Source organism: Symphodus melops, assembly GCF_947650265.1.
Source record: "Symphodus melops genome assembly, chromosome: 23".
In the NCBI taxonomy this organism is placed as follows: domain Eukaryota; kingdom Metazoa; phylum Chordata; class Actinopteri; order Labriformes; family Labridae; genus Symphodus; species Symphodus melops.
Window position 1 is genome coordinate 4295 of NC_136713.1, and position 18206 is coordinate 22500.

General features: G+C 41.5%; 2 protein-coding genes across 2 annotated transcripts in view; both read left to right on the forward strand.

The window, feature by feature from the left end:
* Positions 1-908: 908 nt before the first annotated feature.
* LOC306818505 (prostaglandin F2 receptor negative regulator-like) lies at positions 909-3846 on the forward strand. The gene is made up of 4 exons (XM_079336120.1): positions 909-1116; positions 1191-1309; positions 1416-1466; positions 2637-3846. The coding sequence occupies exons 1-4, from the start codon at positions 1004-1006 to the stop codon at positions 2747-2749; spliced, it is 396 nt and encodes a 131-aa protein (XP_079192246.1). The 5' UTR covers positions 909-1003; the 3' UTR covers positions 2750-3846.
* Positions 3847-17132: 13286 nt separating this feature from the next.
* The window catches only part of LOC306818785 (sodium/myo-inositol cotransporter-like), a gene marked incomplete at both ends in the record, with an annotated part of 8536 nt that continues 7462 nt past the window's right edge, over positions 17133-18206 (forward strand). Inside the window, 2 exons of the mRNA XM_079336503.1 lie at positions 17133-17766; positions 17839-18034. Coding sequence (XP_079192629.1) covers positions 17133-17766; positions 17839-18034 — 830 coding nt within the window. The remainder of the gene's footprint in view (positions 17767-17838; positions 18035-18206) is intronic.

An 18206-nucleotide genomic window follows, 5' to 3' on the forward strand; every position in this document is an offset into this window, starting at 1 on the left:
CTCAGAGAGTTAGGATTAGTTTATGTTTAGTGCTCAGAGGGTTAGGATTAGTTTATGTTTAGTGCTCAGAGAGTTAGGATTAGTTTATGTTTAGTGCTCAGACAGTTAGGATTAGTTTATGTTTAGTGCTCAGACAGTTAGGATTAGTTTATGTTTAGTGCTCAGAGAGTTAGGATTAGTTTATGTTTAGTGCTCAGACAGTTAGGATTAGTTTATGTTTAGTGCTCAGAGGGTTAGGATTAGTTTATGTTTAGTGCTCAGACAGTTAGGATTAGTTTATGTTTAGTGCTCAGAGAGTTAGGATTAGTTTATGTTTAGTGCTCAGACAGTTAGGATTAGTTTATGTTTAGTGCTCAGAGAGTTAGGATTAGTTTATGTTTAGTGCTCAGAGAGTTAGGATTAGTTTATGTTTAGTGCTCAGACAGTTAGGATTAGTTTATGTTTAGTGCTCAGACAGTTAGGATTAGTTTATGTTTAGTGCTCAGAGAGTTAGGATTAGTTTATGTTTAGTGCTCAGAGGGTTAGGATTAGTTTGTTTAGTGCTCAGACAGTTAGGATTAGTTTATGTTTAGTGCTCAGACAGTTAGGATTAGTTTATGTTTAGTGCTCAGAGGGTTAGGATTAGTTTATGTTTAGTGCTCAGACAGTTAGGATTAGTTTATGTTTAGTGCTCAGAGAGTTAGGATTAGTTTATGTTTAGTGCTCAGAGGGTTAGGATTAGTTTGTTTAGTGCTCAGACAGTTAGGATTAGTTTATGTTTAGTGCTCAGACAGTTAGGATTAGTTTAGGCCAGGGTTAGTTCTCATATTGTTTCTTGGTTGATTCTGTCCAATGTTTTGAATACTTTTCTTTTTGAATCATTTGGTTTCATCTGATTGGCTGTCTGTCTGAGGGCTCTGCTTCTGAATAATGAATAATCTCTTTCTCAGACGACCTGGCGTACGAGGTGCGTTGGTTTTTTACTCGCCTCCGTGGTGGTCAGACAACATCTCAAGTTGTGAGCATGGACCGTTTTGGCGTGGTGAGGAATGACGTTCGAAACTCATCCAGTGACGTTTCCGTTGAACGAAAAGACACGCACACCTACCTGCTGAACATCCACGGCACGCAGGACAGGTGAGTGTGTTCCCCCCGTGTGTGAGTCTTTACGTTATGAAAGCATTCTCACTGTATGGCGTCTCTGTGTACAGTGACAGCGGAGAATATCACTGCGTCGCCACACCCTGGTACCTGTCAGCCTCCACAGGTGCATGGACTCAGGCTGCAAAGCTGACTTCATCACGAGTCTTCCTCACCGTCAAGTTTGCAGGTGAGTTCACAAACATGGTTCCTATATCAGTGTGACAGTTTACCTGCACTCTCTGACTGCCTCCTACTGCTCGTCTAAACCTGTCTGATCCCCCTCTCTCTCTCAGTGTGGGAGTCTCTGAAGTTACCTCTGTTATACGGTGTGTCAGCATCAGTAGGTAAGCTAACACTTCCTCATGTAACTCACCATGTTAGCATCTGTAACTCCCCATGTTAGCATCTGTAACATGTAATTAACCAATCAACATCCAGCATGCTCCTGTTCCAGGCAAATTAATGTTCCACACAGATGTGTTCCTATTAGCATTAGAAGCTAACCCTGTCCCCCTTGTCTCCAGGTGTAGTTGTGTTCTCACTAGCATTAGAAGCTAACCCTGTCCCCCTTGTCTCCAGGTGTAGTTGTGTTCTCACTAGCATTAGAAGCTAACCCTGTCCCCCTTGTCTCCAGGTGTAGTTGTGTTCTCACTAGCATTAGAAGCTAACCCTGTCCCCCTTGTCTCCAGGTGTAGGTGTGTTCCTATTAGCATTAGAAGCTAACCCTGTCCCCCTTGTCTCCAGGTGTAGTTGTGTTCTCACTAGCATTAGAAGCTAACCCTGTCCTCCTTGTCTCCAGGTGTAGTTGTGTTCTCATTAGCATTAGAAGCTAGCCCTGTCCCCCTTGTCTCCAGGTGTAGGTGTGTTCTCATTAGCATTAGAAGCTAACCCTGTCCCCCTTTTCTCCAGGTGTAGTTGTGTTCTCATTAGCATTAGAAGCTAGCCATGTCCCCCTTGTCTCCAGGTGTAGGTGTGTTCTCATTAGCATTATAAGCTAACCCTGTCCCCCTTTTCTCCAGGTGTAGGTGTGTTCTCATTAGCATTAGAAGCTAACCCTGTCCCCCTTTTCTCCAGGTGTAGGTGTGTTCTCATTAGCATTAGAAGCTAACCCTGTCCCCCTTGTCTCCAGGTGTAGTTGTGTTCTCATTAGCATTAGAAGCTAGCCCTGTCCCCCTTGTCTCCAGGTGTAGGTGTGTTCTCATTAGCATTAGAAGCTAGCCCTGTCCCCCTTGTCTCCAGGTGTAGGTGTGTTCTCATTAGCATTATAAGCTAACCCTGTCCCCCTTGTCTCCAAGCGTAGGTGTGTTCTCATTAGCATTAGAAGCTAACCCTGTCCCCCTTGCCTCCAGGTGTAGGTGTGTTCTCATTAGCATTAGAAGCTAACCCTGTCCCCCTTGTCTCCAGGTGTAGGTGTGTTCTCATTAGCATTAGAAGCTAACCCTGTCCCCCTTGTCTCCAGGTGTAGGTGTGTTCTCATTAGCATTAGAGGCTAACCCTGTCCCCCTTGTCTCCAGGTGTAGGTGTGTTCTCTCTGGTCCTCGGGCTCGTGTGCGCTCAGTGCTGCTGCAGAAACACAACACACACTCCTCGCTCTCGGAACAAGCTGATGGACCTGGAGATGGACTGACACACACTCTCCCCTGCACACACACACTGCAGGAAGCACCACACACCCACCCACGACTACTGGGACACACAGTTGTTTGCAGCTGAAGGACGCTGGGACTAAACTCACCCATCGTCTGGGTTACTTGGTGCTCAGGACTCTGCAGCTTGAAAGCAGGGGATTAACCAATCAGAGCAGGTGGCTCATGATTAACCAATAGGAACAAGCCTTTAAGACTTGAGCTGGAGTGAAGATTTTAAATGTGCGGAGCTTCTAGATTTTTATAGAAATGAACCTTTAGCTCAGTGGGAGGAGTTAGTGTGTGACACACTGCCATATAAGGAGCTCTGAACTCACCTGAAGCATGACGCAATCAGCGTCTTCTCTTTCTCCTAATGCCAAGAATCCCTCCTGTCACTCAGAAAGAGGATTACTGTCCACAGATGAGGAGACTCTCCTGGACCTGGATTCATCTGGTGCTTCAGACGGCGGGTCCAAACAAAACGTCTTCATGAGGACGAGAAGACCACGAACATTCAGCCCACACATCCCTCCGTAACCAACACACCACGTTTCCCCTCTTTAGTTCAGAGGAAGTTCAAAATCCAGATATGCAGTCAGGGTACCCCCTAACCCCCTAGGGTACCCCTAACCCCAAGCCTCTACCCCCCTACCCCTACCCTATGCAGTCAGGGTACCCCAAACCCACCAATACCCAATACCCCCAGTCAGACCGTTTGTGAGAGGACGTGCTTCTTCAAATCAATCGACTTTTCTTCATACACACTCATGTATCCTGTGTGTGCGTGTGTTAGTGTGTGTGTTAGTGTGTGTGTCGTGAGACAAGAGATGCATGGTCTGTTTTTATACACACTGATGTCAGTCAGGAGCAGCACACACACCTGATCCAGGGACACATTTCACCTGCATGAACACCTGAAAGTCCTCCTGATGAGACGGAACGTTTGTCATGACAACAGAGTCTTTGATGCGATCCTAATCATCATACCTGTTTGTTTCCATGGCAACAGTAACACAAGTGAAGAATTTATTGAACTGATGAATGATGCCCGAATCCCACCGTAACGTGGCATTTCATGGTTGTACTCGAACGCTTCCTTCCTGTGAAGGTACGCTTCCTGTGTCACGGGTGTCTCTTCCTGTGTTACAGGTGTCTCTTCCTGTGTTACAGGTGTCTCTTCCTGTGTCACAGGTGTCTCTTCCTGTGTTACAGGTGTCTCTTCCTGTGTCACGGGTGTCTCTTCCTGTGTCACGGGGTGTCTCTTCCTGTGTCACTGGTGTCTCTTCCTGTGTTACAGGTGTCTCTTCCTGTGTCACAGGTGTCTCTTCCTGTGTCACGGGTGTCTCTTCCTGTGTTACAGGTGTCTCTTCCTGTGTCACGGGTGTCTCTTCCTGTGTCACGGGTGTCTCTTCCTGTGTCACGGGTGTCTCTTCCTGTGTCACTGGTGTCTCTTCTGTACAGTATTTTTGGATGATATCGTTTAAGGTGGTGTATCGAACATTTCGAGTGGAAACGGTTTTAAAGGAACATGTTTTTGTGAGGACAACACGAGCAGACTCCGCCCATCCCCCTTCCCTCAGAGCTCCAGTCTGGAGCTAGTTAGCTTAGCTTAGCATAAAGACTGGAATCAGCAGTCTCTATGCAAAGCTAGGCAAACTAGCTGTGTCCTGAAGGACGTTGTTGAGCAATAATCGTCATTAGCTGAAGCCACGACAGATTTTTTAAGAAGATATTATTTTGATGTATGATCGTTGATATTTCAAGCAATGAACACAAATTCAACCAATCAGAGACAAGGATACATCGATCTGATGTGTGTCACACCTCTCTCCTATAAAGGTGTGTGTGTGTGTGTTTCAATACACGCCATAGATACACAAACAGGTGTTCCATACACTCATACACCTGTAACACACACACACACACACACACACACACACACACACACACACACACACACACACACACCTATCCAGATGTTTCCAGTGTCCTTTGATTCAAAGCTTGTGAGTGTGCTGATGTTTTTAATAAATAGATTTGTAAGATGTCTTTCTTCTTCTTTTCTTCAAAACAGGAAGTAGCTGCTCTGATGTCATCATTTAATCAATTTTCTTATTCTGTTTTTTAATCATCTTTTCAATCACTGCATATTTAATTATTATGATTCTATATTTCAGGCTTCATTTTGTCCCTTCAGTCTCCCTGTAGATAGTGGTCCTCAGTGTCTCTGTATTTATTTTGTCCCTTCAGTCTCTCTGTAGATAGTGGTCCTCAGTGTGTCTCTGTATTTATTTTGTCCCTTCAGTCTCTCTGTAGATAGTGGTCCTCAGTGTCTCTGTATTTATTTTGTCCCTTCAGTGTCTCTGTAGATAGTGGTCCTCAGTGTGTCTCTGTATTTATTTTGTCCCTTCAGTCTCTCTGTAGATAGTGGTCCTCAGTGTCTCTGTATTTATTTTGTCCCTTCAGTCTCTCTGTAGATAGTGGTCTTCAGTGTCTCTGTATTTATTTTGTCCCTTCAGTCTCTCTGTAGATAGTGGTCCTCAGTGTCTCTGTATTTATTTTGTCCCTTCAGTCTCTCTGTAGATAGTGGTCCTCAGTGTGTCTCTGTATTTATTTTGTCCCTTCAGTCTCTCTGTAGATAGTGGTCCTCAGTGTCTCTGTATTTATTTTGTCCCTTCAGTCTCTCTGTAGATAGTGGTCCTCAGTGTCTCTGTATTTATTTTGTCCCTTCAGTCTCTCTGTAGATAGTGGTCCTCAGTGTGTCTCTGTATTTATTTTGTCCCTTCAGTCTCTCTGTAGATAGTGGTCCTCAGTGTGTCTCTGTATTTATTTTGTCCCTTCAGTCTCTCTGTAGATAGTGGTCCTCAGTGTCTCTCTGTATTTATGTTGTCCCTTCAGTCTCTCTGTAGATAGTGGTCCTCAGTGTCTCTGTATTTATTTTGTCCCTTCAGTCTCTCTGTAGATAGTGGTCCTCAGTGTCTCTCTGTATTTATTTTGTCCCTTCCGTCTCTCTGTAGATAGTGGTCCTCAGTGTCTCTGTATTTATTTTGTCCCTTCAGTCTCTCTGTAGATAGTGGTCCTCAGTGTGTCTCTGTATTTATTTTGTCCCTTCAGTCTCTCTGTAGATAGTGGTCCTCAGTGTGTCTCTGTATTTATTTTGTCCCTTCAGTCTCTCTGTAGATAGTGGTCCTCAGTGTGTCTCTGTATTTATTTTGTCCCTTCAGTCTCTCTGTAGATAGTGGTCCTCAGTGTGTCTCTGTATTTATTTTTTCCCTTCAGTCTCTCTGTAGATAGTGGTCCTCAGTGTCTCTGTATTTATTTTGTCCCTTCAGTCTCTCTGTAGATAGTGGTCCTCAGTGTCTCTCTGTATTTATTTTGTCCCTTCAGTCTCTCTGTAGATCGTGGTCCTCAGTGTCTCTCTGTATTTATTTTGTCCCTTCAGTCTCTCTGTAGATAGTGGTCCTCAGTGTGTCTCTGTATTTATTTTGTCCCTTCAGTCTCTCTGTAGATAGTGGTCCTCAGTGTCTCTCTGTATTTATTTTGTCCCTTCAGTCTCTCTGTAGATAGTGGTCCTCAGTGTGTCTCTGTATTTATTTTGTCCCTTCAGTCTCTCTGTAGATAGTGGTCCTCAGTGTGTCTCTGTATTTATTTTGTCCCTTCAGTCTCTCTGTAGATAGTGGTCCTCAGTGTGTCTCTGTATTTATTTTGTCCCTTCAGTCTCTCTGTAGATAGTGGTCCTCAGTGTGTCTCTGTATTTATTTTTTCCCTTCAGTCTCTCTGTAGATAGTGGTCCTCAGTGTCTCTGTATTTATTTTGTCCCTTCAGTCTCTCTGTAGATAGTGGTCCTCAGTGTCTCTGTATTTATTTTGTCCCTTCAGTCTCTCTGTAGATAGTGGTCCTCAGTGTGTCTCTGTATTTATTTTGTCCCTTCAGTCTCTCTGTAGATAGTGGTCCTCAGTGTGTCTCTGTATTTATTTTGTCCCTTCAGTCTCTCTGTAGATAGTGGTCCTCAGTGTGTCTCTGTATTTATTTTGTCCCTTCAGTCTCTCTGTAGATAGTGGTCCTCAGTGTGTCTCTGTATTTATTTTGTCCCTTCAGTCTCTCTGTAGATAGTGGTCCTCAGTGTGTCTCTGTATTTATTTTGTCCCTTCAGTCTCTCTGTAGATAGTGGTCCTCAGTGTGTCTCTGTATTTATTTTTTCCCTTCAGTCTCTCTGTAGATAGTGGTCTTCAGTGTCTCTGTATTTATTTTGTCCCTTCAGTCTCTCTGTAGATAGTGGTCCTCAGTGTCTCTGTATTTATTTTGTCCCTTCAGTCTCTCTGTAGATAGTGGTCCTCAGTGTGTCTCTGTATTTATTTTGTCCCTTCAGTCTCTCTGTAGATAGTGGTCCTCAGTGTCTCTGTATTTATTTTGTCCCTTCAGTCTCTCTGTAGATAGTGGTCCTCAGTGTCTCTGTATTTATTTTGTCCCTTCAGTCTCTCTGTAGATAGTGGTCCTCAGTGTGTCTCTGTATTTATTTTGTCCCTTCAGTCTCTCTGTAGATAGTGGTCCTCAGTGTGTCTCTGTATTTATTTTGTCCCTTCAGTCTCTCTGTAGATAGTGGTCCTCAGTGTCTCTCTGTATTTATGTTGTCCCTTCAGTCTCTCTGTAGATAGTGGTCCTCAGTGTCTCTGTATTTATTTTGTCCCTTCAGTCTCTCTGTAGATAGTGGTCCTCAGTGTCTCTCTGTATTTATTTTGTCCCTTCCGTCTCTCTGTAGATAGTGGTCCTCAGTGTCTCTGTATTTATTTTGTCCCTTCAGTCTCTCTGTAGATAGTGGTCCTCAGTGTGTCTCTGTATTTATTTTGTCCCTTCAGTCTCTCTGTAGATAGTGGTCCTCAGTGTGTCTCTGTATTTATTTTGTCCCTTCAGTCTCTCTGTAGATAGTGGTCCTCAGTGTGTCTCTGTATTTATTTTGTCCCTTCAGTCTCTCTGTAGATAGTGGTCCTCAGTGTGTCTCTGTATTTATTTTTTCCCTTCAGTCTCTCTGTAGATAGTGGTCCTCAGTGTCTCTGTATTTATTTTGTCCCTTCAGTCTCTCTGTAGATAGTGGTCCTCAGTGTCTCTCTGTATTTATTTTGTCCCTTCAGTCTCTCTGTAGATCGTGGTCCTCAGTGTCTCTCTGTATTTATTTTGTCCCTTCAGTCTCTCTGTAGATAGTGGTCCTCAGTGTGTCTCTGTATTTATTTTGTCCCTTCAGTCTCTCTGTAGATAGTGGTCCTCAGTGTCTCTCTGTATTTATTTTGTCCCTTCAGTCTCTCTGTAGATAGTGGTCCTCAGTGTGTCTCTGTATTTATTTTGTCCCTTCAGTCTCTCTGTAGATAGTGGTCCTCAGTGTGTCTCTGTATTTATTTTGTCCCTTCAGTCTCTCTGTAGATAGTGGTCCTCAGTGTGTCTCTGTATTTATTTTGTCCCTTCAGTCTCTCTGTAGATAGTGGTCCTCAGTGTGTCTCTGTATTTATTTTTTCCCTTCAGTCTCTCTGTAGATAGTGGTCCTCAGTGTCTCTGTATTTATTTTGTCCCTTCAGTCTCTCTGTAGATAGTGGTCCTCAGTGTCTCTCTGTATTTATTTTGTCCCTTCAGTCTCTCTGTAGATCGTGGTCCTCAGTGTCTCTCTGTATTTATTTGTCCCTTCAGTCTCTCTGTAGATAGTGGTCCTCAGTGTGTCTCTGTATTTATTTTGTCCCTTCAGTCTCTCTGTAGATAGTGGTCCTCAGTGTCTCTCTGTATTTATTGTGTCCCTTCAGTCTCTCTGTAGATAGTGGTCCTCAGTGTGTCTCTGTATTTATTTTGTCCCTTCAGTCTCTCTGTAGATAGTGGTCCTCAGTGTCTCTGTATTTATTTTGTCCATTCAGTCTCTCTGTAGATAGTGGTCCTCAGTGTCTCTGTATTTATTTTGTCCCTTCAGTCTCTCTGCAGATAGTGGTCTTCAGTGTCCCTCTCTCGCCCCCCTCTCTCTCCGTCATGTGATAGGAAGTAAAGATGTTGTCGATTGGCTCTTAGGTCTGATTGACCCACTTTCGTCCCCGTGTGTGTGTGTGTGTGTGTGTGTGTGTGTGTGTGTGTGTGTGTGTGTGTGTGTGTGTGTGTGTGTGTGTGTGTGTGTGTGTGTGTGTGTGTGTGTGTGTGTGTGTGTGTGTGTGTGTGTGTGTGTGTGTGTGTGTGTGTGTGTGTGTGTGTGTGTGTGTGTGTGTGTGTGTGTGTGTGTGTCTCCACATAACACGTTCAGACTGAAAGATTTAGCAGCTCATGTTGAGCAGCAGCCTGTTCTCCCTCGAGTCGCTCGCGTACGACACGTTTTCTCATCTCCATCGTAATCGACACCGATGTTTACAGCCTCACCACCAGCTCTGTGTGAGAGACAGACAGACAGAGAGACAGACAGAGAGACTGACAGACAGACAGACAGACAGAGAGACAGACAGACAGACAGAGAGACAGACAGAGAGAGAGTGAGACAGACAGACAGAGAGACTGACAGACAGACAGACAGACAGAGAGACTGACAGAGAGAGAGTGAGACAGACAGACAGAGAGACAGACAGACAGACAGACAGACAGACAAGTTACAGTAAGAGAGAGTGAGGTCAGATATCTTCTTCCTAATAATAAATCACACACACACTCAGCATATCCCTCTTCATGTGTTGACATGGTTTCCATGGCGAGGGGAGGTGTTGATGAGTCATGGCAGTACACACACATTCTCTCGCGCACACACGCAGTGTGTCACAATGAGCCCATCTCGTTCAACTGAAGCACAACATTTCAGTTGTCATTGACACAGGTAGTCATAGTGTGGCACATTTTCATATAAAAAATCCCAGTGAACATGTGATTTCATAATCCCAGTGAACATATGATATAATAATCCCAGTGAACATGATTTCATAATCCCAGTGAACATATGATTTAATAATCCCAATGAACATATGATATAGTAATCCTAGTGAATATGATTTAATAATCCCAGTGAACATGATATAATAATCCCAGTAAACATATCAATTAATAATCCCAGTGAACAGATATAATAATCCCGGTGAACATATCAACATATGATGTAATAATCCCAGTGAACATATAATTTAATAATACCAGTGAACATAGATATAATAATCCCAGTGAACATATGATATAATAATCCCAGTAAACATGAACATGATTTAATAATCCCAGTGAATATATCAACATATGATGTAATAATCCCAGTGAACATAAACATGATGTAATAATCCCAGTGAACATAGATATAATAATCCCAGTGAACATATCAACATGAGGTAATAATCCCAGTGAACATATGATTTAATAAAACCAGTGAACATATGATATAATATTCCCAGTGAACATATGAACATTGTAATAATCTCAGTGAATATATGATTTAATAATCCCAGTGAACATATGAATTAATAATCCCAGTGAACAGATATAATAATCCCAGTGAACATATAAACATATGATGTAATAATCCCAGTGAACATAATTCAATAATACCAGTGAACATGTGATTTCATAATCCCAGTGAACATAGATATATTAATCCCAGTGAACATATAAACATATGATGTAATAATCCCAGTGAACATATGATATAATAATCCCAGTAAACATGAATATGATTTAATAATCCCAGTGAACATATGATGGTAATAATCCCAGTGAACATAATATAATAATCCCAGTGAACATAATATAATAATCCCAGTGAATATATGAGGTAATAATCTCAGTGAACATATGATTTAATAGTCCCAGTGAACATATGATATAGTAATCCTAGTGAATATATGATTTAATAATCCCAGTGAACGTGATTTCATAATCCCAGTGAAGATATGAACATTTGATATAATAATCCCAGTGAACATGAATTAATAATCCCAGTGAACAGATATAATAATCCCAGTGAACATATAATTTAATAATACCAGTGAACATGTGATTTCATAATCCCAGTAAACATGAATATGATTTCATAATCCCAGTGAACATAGATATAATAATCCCAGTGAACATATCAACATATGATGTAATAATCCCAGTGAACATATAAACATGAGGTAATAATCCCAGTGAACATATGATTTAATAAAACCAGTGAACATATGATATAATAATCCCTGTGAACATATGATATAATAATCCCAGTGAACATATGATATAATAATCCCTGTGAACATATGAACATATGATGTAATAATCCCAGTGAACATAGATATAATAATCCCAGTGAACATATGATATAATAATCCCTGTGAATATATGATATAATAATCCCAGTGAACATATGATATAATAATCCCTGTGAACATATGATATAATAATCCCAGTGAACATATCAACATATGATGTAATAATCCCAGTGAACATAGATATAATAATCCCAGTGAACATATCAACATATGATGTAATAATCCCAGTGAACATATAAACATGAGGTAATAATCCCAGTGAACATATGATTTAATAAAACCAGTGAACATATGATATAATAATCCCTGTGAACATAATATAATAATCCCAGTGAACATATGATATAATAATCCCAGTGAATATATGAGGTAATAATCCCAGTGAACATATGATTTAATAAAACCAGTGAACATATAATATAATAATCCCAGTGAATATATGAGGTAATAATCTCAGTGAACATATGATTTAATAGTCCCAGTGAACATATGATATAGTAATCCTAGTGAATATATGATTTAATAATACCAGTGAACGTGATTTCATAATCCCAGTGAAGATATGAACATTTGATATAATAATCCCAGTGAACATATGAATTAATAATCCCAGTGAACAGATATAATAATCCCAGTGAACATATAATTTAATAATACCAGTGAACATGTGATTTCATAATCCCAGTAAACATGAATATGATTTCATAATCCCAGTGAACATAGATATAATAATCCCAGTGAACATATCAACATATGATGTAATAATCCCAGTGAACATATAAACATGAGGTAATAATCCCAGTGAACATATGATTTAATAAAACCAGTGAACATATGATATAATAATCCCTGTGAACATATGATATAATAATCCCAGTGAACATATGATATAATAATCCCTGTGAACATATGAACATATGATGTAATAATCCCAGTGAACATAGATATAATAATCCCAGTGAACATATGATATAATAATCCCTGTGAACATGATATAATAATCCCAGTGAACATATGATATAATAATCCCTGTGAACATATGATATAATAATCCCAGTGAACATATCAACATATGATGTAATAATCCCAGTGAACATAGATATAATAATCCCAGTGAACATATCAACATATGATGTAATAATCCCAGTGAACATATAAACATGAGGTAATAATCCCAGTGAACATATGATTTAATAAAACCAGTGAACATATGATATAATAATCCCTGTGAACATAATATAATAATCCCAGTGAACATATGATATAATAATCCCAGTGAATATATGAGGTAATAATCCCAGTGAACATATGATTCAATAAAACCAGTGAACATATGATATAATAATCCCAGTGAACATATGATTTAATTATTCCAGTGAACATATGAACATATATTATAATCCCAGTGAACATATGAACATATATTATAATCCCAGTGAACATATGAACATATATTATAATCCCAGTGAATATGATGTAATAATCCCAGTGAACATATGATGGTAATAAACCCAGTGAACATATGAACATTATGTAATAATCTCAGTGAATATGTGACGTAATAATCCCAGTGAACATATAATGGTAATAATCCCAGTGAACATGATATAATAATATCAGTGAATATATGAGGTAATAGTCTCAGTGAACATATGATATAATAATATCAGTGAATATATGAGGTAATAGTCTCAGTGAACATATGGACATTATGTAATAATCCCAGTGAACATATGATGGTAATAATCCCAGTGAACATATGATGGTAATAATCCCAGTGAACATATAATAATCCCAGTGAACATATGATGCAATTATCCCAGTGACCATATGATGTAATAATCCCAGTAAGCATATGAACATATGAACATATCAATCAATCAATCAATCAATCTTTATTTATATAGCGTCAATTCATAACAGGCGTTATCTCGAGACACTTTACAAAAGCAGGTAAAGGACCTTACTGTTTGTCTGTTAACATTAACAAAAGAGCAGGTAACAAGACCATGCTCATTGTTTACATAAAGCAGGTAAAGGACCTTACTGATGGATATATTACAAGAGCTCAGCTTAATCCGTCATAGCTTCCTTTTATGAAGTACACGATATAATAAAGATTATGAATAAAAACTACGCACGACCTTGTCAAGGTTATCCCCGCCTTCTTTGTTGTGATTGTAATCTTTGATCGTCCTCTCCATGACTCATCAGGAGAACACGTTTCTGTGTTTGGACCGACCCCCAGAGCCCGGCTCACAGGAAAGGTGGACTTGGCTGAGGACCGAGCCCGGTCCGTTTTGTCAGCAGTGCAGGGGGAAGCTGCTTTCCTTTCAGCAGCTGCAGGCCATGTGACCTGAAGAAGTCTTCACAGTAGATCATTTTACCTGTGAGAACACAACTCGCCCTGAGTTTCTCTGACGTGCAGGTTTGAGTTTATGCTGCTCGTGTTTTGATCCCATGTTTTCCTGTTTGAATGGACAGTGACCTCTGACCTCTGAAGGGGACCAGGTGCTCATCCACAGTCCCGTCAGAGCCTGGCTCATAGACCATGGGCATTAGAGGCTAAGACAGTCTTGTTGCTCCTGGTCACACTCCGCCTACATGTTGATGTAGCAGCTGTTATTTAACCTGTACCTTGGTTATGATATCCTTCCATTCCTGGTATGGATAAGTGTTTCACTACATGTTTGTCTCAGGTTCAGGCGTGTTCGGCGTTCTAAACTCGCCATGAAGGAGAGCCCTGTAGTTTGTATGATATTTCCTTTTTGGATAGGAGTTTAATTAATTCCACGTTTATAAATCTGTTTATGGACGCCATCTTGTAATACTCTTTGTTTACCAGCAGATTGCGCCAGCGCTACTCGAACGTGCAGACAGTAAATTTCTATGAAGTTATATATAGACTGAAAGAGTTTCTATGTGAGGAATTTGTCTTTGTGCTGATGTGAACAATGAGCTTTGTTTACCTTTGTTGTAGAAATAAACACATGAATAAATAAATATAAATGTTGGACGTCAGCAAATAAAGACCAGGAAGAGGTTGAAGAGAAGACGACGTCTCCATCATTTCTCAAAGAAGTCGCTGCACCTTCTCAGACTCAACATACCCACATTTATCTAAAGATTCATTCCTTTATTTTTGTCCTGAATGATCCAATCTGACATTTTATTTTGAAATATGACTTTTTATTTCTGGCTCTAAATGACTTCCTGTCAGAATACTAATAATTCTATTTTGGAGAAACGTTAAATTCAGTTTGTAATGTCAGACTTTATAACATGATTGAACGGAGCCACCTAGTGTTTAAAAGTGGTACTGCATGTGCTCCCCCGTTTACTTTACCTTTTTAGGAACTTGCCTGTGGAGGTGTCTGATAATCAATTCAGTGAGTGGGACAAATGGATCTCCAGATTTATCTGGCAGGGCCGGAAACCAAGGATTAAATATACCACCCTTCAACTGGCCAAGGAAAGTGGAGGGTTAGGTCTCCCCTGTCTACACACAAATAGCTCCCCTCCTATACTGGTGTGATGACACATATATAGCTAGATGGAAGGAACTGGAGTCCAGCCTATCTAAACAGTTCCCCATCCAAGCAGTGATAGCGGATAAGGGTCTTATGGCTCGCTTGGAAGGATTGGGGAATCCTTGGGTGAATCATACTCTTCAAGTCTGGCAGAAAGTGATAAATACTTGTGATATATATAAAATGTTGAGATCTTTCAGATGGTTCGCGCATGATTCAGATTTTCTCCCTAACAGACACGACTCTACCTTTAAATCATGGTCGGTCCATGGTCTCACTACTCTCCTTTCACTCACTCAGAAAAACACTGTGCACAGCTTCGAGACCCTGAGGGACAAACATGGCCTGTCGCAGAACGATTTCCACAGATACCTGCAGTTACGATCATATATTGTCCATGAATGTAAATTGGTCAACCTCTCAGCTGTTGAATCAGAATTTGTTCACATTGTAAAGAATGCATTAACCATGACCCCTTCTAACTCGATTTCAAAGCTCTATACTGCTCTATCCCATGCTGGTAATAAGAATACTTTTTACATTAAAGGTAAATGGGAAAGAGAATCTGGGACCCAGATATCTGAGGAGGCGTGGGGCGATATATGGTCCTTTCAGTGGTCAACATCCAGCTCCATGAGCTGGAGGGAACATTGTTGGAAAAATATTATTAGGTTTTTCAGGACACCACATCAGGAGAGGTATAAAGGGGAACATGTGCCATGCTGGAGACAATGTGGCTCGACTGTGGCTAATCATTACCACATCTTTTGGGATTGTCCCAAACTAGGTGTCTTCTGGAGGGGTATTCAGACGTCTCTAAGGTTTTTAACACTCAAGTCCCTCTGAGCTTCGAGGTCCTGTATCTGGGTCGAGTCTCTTTTTTGGAACGCAGGAGTGAAATAAAACTATTACAGTTACTTTTGGTGGCAAGCAAAAAAACGATTACGAGAAGATGGTTGAGTCCGACTCTACCTTCTATTAAGGACTGGTTTGGAGTAACTCTTGAAATATTTAAGATGGAAAAACTATCCTATCAACTAAAAATTCAAAGGGACAAATTCTATCGGATCTGGAATAACTGGATTGTCTTTATTACCCCCGAGAGAGCAGACTTTTTCTAATATCACTGGTACCACTATCTTATGTTTATTTCCGTGAATGTCTTTCGATGTCTCTCTTTTTGATGGCGGGTTAGGGTTAACCCGCCTCTGATAACCTCTGCTTTCTGATTCACCTGAAAACACGACCAGGTGTCAGCTAATCAGCAGCCAGAACACTCCTGACCTCTGACCTGTCAGCTGCTCCCCTCCTGAGCGTCCTGCAGATGTGTGTGTGTGTGTGTGTGTGTGTGTGTGTGTGTGTGTGAGAGAGAGAGAGAGAGAGAGAGAGCGCCTGTCTCCACATTTTCTGTCCCGTCCGGTTCATGAAAAATGCAAAATCACTGTGTGTGTGCAGGAACACGCTTTGTGCTGACTCGTTAAGCTCACGCAGAGTCTCTGTAACAGGTAGTGAGGTGCTCATGGATCAGCACACACACAGACACGCACACATGATGGGCGGGGTCTCACACTCGTTAAGAGAGAGAGAGAGAGACGTTGCAGCAGTCAGACAGAGCGCTCACCTGAGAGAGAGAGAGAGAGAGAGAGCGAGGAGGACACAGGTAAGTGATTTTTACATTTAAATATGGTGACCTGTTAGTTTAGGACACAGAGTAACCCTGAACCCTAAACCCTGAACCCTAAACCCTAAACCCTAAACCCTAAACCCTAAACCCTGAACCCTAAACCCTGAACCCTAAACCCTGAACCCTAAACCCTAAACCCTGAACCCTAAACCCTAAACCCTAAACCCTGAACCCTAAACCCTAAACCCTGAACCCTAAACCCTGAACCCTGAACCCTGAACCCTAAACCCTGTGTGTGTGAGAAGCATGCTAGAATAACAGAGTGTGAGGGGATTAATAAAATAAACTCAAAAGTTCCCCAAAATGTGTTAAACTTTAGTGAACACAGAGAACAACACTATCCAAGGATCACCTGAAGGCATCGTTGAGTTCAGTTTAACCAGCATTCCCATTCAGGTCTAAATATTTTAAACCAATATTGACTGTTCTGACAACACGACAAACGACGTCCGACATGTCATGCTACCTGAGCACAGAGAAGAAGACAAACAGCTTTTATACATCCTCTCACCTTGTGTTGTCATGGTAACAAACAGGAATCATCACCTTTCATACTAAACTCATGTGAACTTTAAAAATGTGACATTAGAGAGCAGCTGTTCACTGTCACACCTGTAATTGACTTCTGTCAGAGAACACCTGAACGTCTCTAATATGCCTTTAATGCTTGAGTCCTGATAAGATCCTTTGATGCTGAGATATGAATTATAAAGGTTTATTGTCATTGTGTATTTTTGCAGATTGCTGCCTAACCCACCAAACCAAAACCTGCTCAGATTCTTGAAGCTCAAGTCAACTTTGAAGACTTGAATCCGATCAGACGCGAAGAGAAGTTCCTCTCTGTGAATGCACGATACTTTAGGCACGACTGTTTGCAGATGATCGTGTTACTTTTATTTTGCATCCAAGGTCAGTACTTTAAGGGAACAAAATGGCCCCAACCATGGAAGCGGCAGACATCGCTGTAGTAGCGATTTACTTTATTGTGGTGCTGCTGATCGGTTTCCTCGCCATGTGGAAAGCCAACCGCAGCACGGTCAACGGATACTTCCTCGCTGGTCGCTCCATGAACTGGGCAGCTATCGGTGCATCGCTGTTCGTCAGCAACATAGGAAGCGAACATTTCATTGGCCTGGCTGGATCAGGAGCTTCCAGCGGGCTGGGCGTGGCTGCGTGGGAATTAAACGCTGTGTTACTGCTCCAGCTCTTAGGCTGGGTGTTTATCCCCGTTTATATCCACTCAGGTGTGTACACAATGCCGGAGTACCTGGCCAAACGCTACGGTGGGACGAGGCTGAAAGTGTATTTCGCTGCATTATCGCTCATCATGTACATCTTCACCAAGCTGTCTGTTGACCTCTACGCCGGAGCCTTGTTCATCCAGGAATCACTGGGCTGGAACCTTTACCTGTCAATCATCCTGCTCATCACCATGACAGCGCTGCTCACCGTCACTGGCGGTCTGGTCACCGTCATCTACACGGACACGGTCCAGGCCTTCCTCATGATCACCGGCGCGCTGTGCCTCATGGGGATCAGCCTGTTCAAAGTGGGAGGACTGGAAGGTATTAGAAATATTAGCACCCCTGCTCATAACAAATGAATTATGAAATCAACTTTGTCTTGTTTCATTTCAGGAGTCTGGACCAAGTACATGCAGGCGTCTCCAAACATCTCTGCCATCCTGCTGTCATCACCAAACCTCACATACTCTGAGCTGTGCCACCATCACCTCCACCCAAAACCTGACAGTCTAAAGATCCTGCGAGGCCCAAGGGATCCAGACCTTCCCTGGCCCGGCTTCTTACTGGGCCAGACTCCTGCTTCTATCTGGTACTTTTCATGTCTGTCTGTCGGCTGAAGCATTTATGAACTTAGTTCAGTGCTAACATGATCATGGATCAGAGGTTATTCAGTCTCACAGGTGACTCGAGTAGATCCTGAAGTATGTACTCATTTATAATCAGACCTTAAATCCATGGATCCTTGAATCCAGAATCCTTCT

Bases quoted from the DNA above. Each gene is read 5' to 3' on its own strand.
- LOC306818505 (XM_079336120.1), top strand. From the start codon at position 1,004: ATGGACCGTTTTGGCGTGGTGAGGAATGACGTTCGAAACTCATCCAGT. The intron at 1,117-1,190 runs GTGAGTGTGTTC...CTCTGTGTACAG, and splicing joins ATCCACGGCACGCAGGACAG to TGACAGCGGAGAATATCACT. The intron at 1,467-2,636 runs GTAAGCTAACAC...CCTTGTCTCCAG, and splicing joins CGGTGTGTCAGCATCAGTAG to GTGTAGGTGTGTTCTCTCTG.